Here is a 2,922-nt window from a genome sequence, read left to right as displayed (position 1 = left end):
CCATGGCCTGGAGCGGGCGGCTAGCGCTGCGGACGTTGCCGGGCCACAGCTGGGTGCGGGGCTCAAGCCCGGCTGTGCTGAGCCGCCTGCGGGACGCGGCCGTGGTGAAGCCTGGCTTTCTGAGCGTGGCCGAGGAGGAGACGCTGCGTCGCGAGCTGGAGCCGGACCTGCGCCGCCGCCGCTACGAATACGATCACTGGGACGCGGTGAGGGACCGGAGCCGGGGCAGAGCTAGTGACGTAACGGTTTGGGCCAGGGGCGGGGCTTGGAGCCTTATGGGCGGGGTCATGACTGGGGGCAAGCTCTAGAACGAGTGTTAAGTACACAGGATCTAGGTGCATGGAGTTGGGACGGAGTCACAGCGGAACAGGTTGGGGCCTGGAACGTTGAAAGCAGAGCTGCACTGGGGGCGAGCCTTGGTTCACTGACGGAAGGGGGTGGCACGGCGGGGAGCGAGACCTGGAACTGGAATAAGCTGGCGTCAGGACCTGGATTTTGGAGCTGGGGCGGAACCTGGCACGTTGGAGGCGGTGCCCGGAACAAGGATGCGTTGTGACAGGACAGTGTGTGGAACTGGGGCGGGTCCTCGGCGGCGGAGGGTCCTGGAACTTTGGACTGTGCTGGGGTTGGGGCAGCAGTCTGGGACCAGATGTGGCCCGATTTGGGGTGGAATCTGGGGTGAGGAGTGAGATGAGGGAAGGTCAGTAGTAGGAGGCGGGGACAGGGGACTTGGGTGGGATCAAGTTGGGGTGGAGACTGAGACATTGAAACTGAAGCGGGATCTGGAACTAAATTGAAGCCTGCAGGTGGGTGGAAGAACTGAGGCCAGGCCTGGTGGGGCCTGGATGGGGCATGAGGGAGGGACTTGCGGTCTGGCAAGGGGGCCTGGATCATTCTGGAAACTCCATGACAACCAGCCCCTGTACTGCACTCTGCCCCTCCTTGCCTCAGTTTCCCTGTTTTCCCTGGGAGCCTTCAGGCGTGACTTGCACTCTTTGGGCAGGCCATCCACGGCTTCCGGGAGACTGAGAAGTCACGCTGGTCGGAGGCGAGCCAGGCCATCCTGCAGCGCGTGCGGGAGGCTGCCTTTGGGCCCGGGCAGGCCTTGCTTCCCCTAGTGCACGTGCTGGACCTGGAGCCGCGGGGCTACATCAAGCCCCATGTGGACAGCGTCAAGGTGGGCTAACTGCAGCCTGGGCGCTCCCTGTAGCAGGGGTGTAGTGTGGGCCCGTGGCCTCATCCCACTATTCCCCCTTGCAGTTCTGCGGAGCCACCATTGCTGGCCTGTCCCTGCTGTCCCCTAGTGTCATGCGACTGGTGCACACCCAGGAGCCTGCAGAGTGGCTGGAACTCTTGCTGGAGCCAGGTTCCCTCTACATCCTTAGGTACTGCCAGCCAAGGATCCCCAGACCCCGAACAGGGCACTTGTCTGACACCCACAGAGTCCTGGCAGCAGCCACCATTACGCCCATTCTGCAGACTGGGCAGGTGCTGTGAGCTTGCTACTGGGCCTGGGACCTGGGACTGTACAGGCACTTCCCCATCCCTAGTCCCAGCCTCTGTTTTCTCTTGCAGGGGCTCGGCCCGCTATGACTTCTCCCATGAAATCCTTCGAGATGAAGACTCCTTTTTTGGGGAGCGCCGGATTCCCCGAGGCCGACGCATCTCTGTGATCTGCCGCTCCCCCGCTGAGGAGGTGGGGTTAGGGGAGCCCGGACAGCCCCCTGCAGCCTGCTGACCGCAGACTTTCCCCCCCCCGACCTGACACGGACACGGTCTGTGAATAAAACTGGAGAAGTACCACCCGACCTTGTCTGTGGGGCTGGAGTCTGCAGGGGAAGCCCAGCCTCTGCCCACTCACTGGGAGTCGAAGTGGCAAGTCTCAAGCCCAGCTGAACACACAGTCCCCAGGCAAAAGAACATTTCCTTTATTGTGGCAACTGCTGGAGCCCCAGCCCACATCCCCTTCTCTTCCCTGCACCCGAGTCTCCAATAAATAAGTGAGCGTGCGAAGTTTTATTCACTGCAGCTACAGGCGGCTGCCGAGAGCTGGACCAGCCGCTGCCAGTGGTGGCGGTCATCGAGGAAGGTCACGTCGGCGTAGCGGGTGGGCCTGCAGCAGGGCCCGCCATAGGCACGGCCCTGGCCCCGCAGCCGGGCCAGTGTCAGGCCATGCTGGGTGTGAGCACCGCGAGGGCAGCTGCCGGCGCAGTAGCGGAAGATGACCCTCTCCTCGGAGGTGTAGCCCAGGCCCAGTTCGGCCACTGGCAGGGTCAGGCTCCACAGCTGGCATGGGCTGGCCAGGGCTCGGCGCAGGCGGGCAAGAGGGTGGCGGCTACCTGCAGGGGAGAGGAGGCAGCTGACAATGGACAGGGCCTGGACAGGCAGGAGTTGGGGATCACACGGGGGAGTTGGGGTCCTTACCCAGCCATGGCCTCTGAGTCCCTCCAGCCTCCACTGTGTGCTCAGCCGAGATCTCTCCAGACCCCGCCACTGGGGACCCCAGAGCAGCAGGGCCCCAGCTGAGGTCCAGGAGCAGCCCCAGGGGCAGCAGACAGCTGAGCAGGACTCCTACCAGAGCCATGGTGACAGGCAGGTCCTGAGCGCAGAGCCCCACACCCTCAATATATGGCCCTGTCTGGGCTGGGGGGGGGGGTGTCACTCCTCCCTGCCATGCCCCAAGACTTGGGACCCAGGCAACGGATCCTGCCCCACCCACCTGTGCTGCTACGAGCTAAGGGCTCACACCCCCCGAATCCAGACATTCCACAGGCCCGTTTCCGACACCCCCTCAGCCTCCTGATTTACGAGGGCGGTGCGGCAGCCAGGGCTCAGCCCAGGACGGGTGACCAGCAACCCCAGCCCCACCACCCGATAGCAGCAGGGAGAGAGGGTGCTGTGGGACACCCCCTCACACACACA

At 63.9% G+C, this 2,922-nt stretch overlaps 2 protein-coding genes across 2 annotated transcripts in view; both read left to right on the top strand.

The window, feature by feature from the left end:
* Nucleotides 1-2,922, top strand: part of LOC103208729 (caseinolytic mitochondrial matrix peptidase proteolytic subunit) — an 8,147-nt gene that overhangs the window by 1,487 nt on the left and 3,738 nt on the right. The window lies entirely within an intron of this gene.
* LOC103208728 (alpha-ketoglutarate-dependent dioxygenase alkB homolog 7, mitochondrial) lies at nt 3-1,738 on the top strand. Its single transcript, XM_007954449.1, has 4 exons — nt 3-206; nt 1,004-1,177; nt 1,261-1,385; nt 1,576-1,738. The coding sequence occupies exons 1-4, from the start codon at nt 3-5 to the stop codon at nt 1,736-1,738; spliced, it is 666 nt and encodes a 221-aa protein (XP_007952640.1).

The sequence above is a fragment of the Orycteropus afer genome, unplaced genomic scaffold (assembly GCF_000298275.1).
Source record: "Orycteropus afer afer isolate SDZICR_OR568_19922 unplaced genomic scaffold, OryAfe1.0 scaffold00461, whole genome shotgun sequence".
Taxonomy (NCBI): Eukaryota; Metazoa; Chordata; class Mammalia; order Tubulidentata; family Orycteropodidae; genus Orycteropus; species Orycteropus afer.
Note: the sequence above shows the minus strand (reverse complement) of the source record. Positions and strands in the feature narration are given on the sequence as shown.

Coding starts and splice junctions, on each gene's coding strand:
- LOC103208728 (XM_007954449.1), top strand. CDS start 3: ATGGCCTGGAGCGGGCGGCTAGCGCTGCGGACGTTGCCGGGCCACAGC. Junction 207..1,003: donor AATACGATCACTGGGACGCG/GTGAGGGACCGG, acceptor CTCTTTGGGCAG/GCCATCCACGGCTTCCGGGA. Junction 1,178..1,260: donor CCCATGTGGACAGCGTCAAG/GTGGGCTAACTG, acceptor TCCCCCTTGCAG/TTCTGCGGAGCCACCATTGC.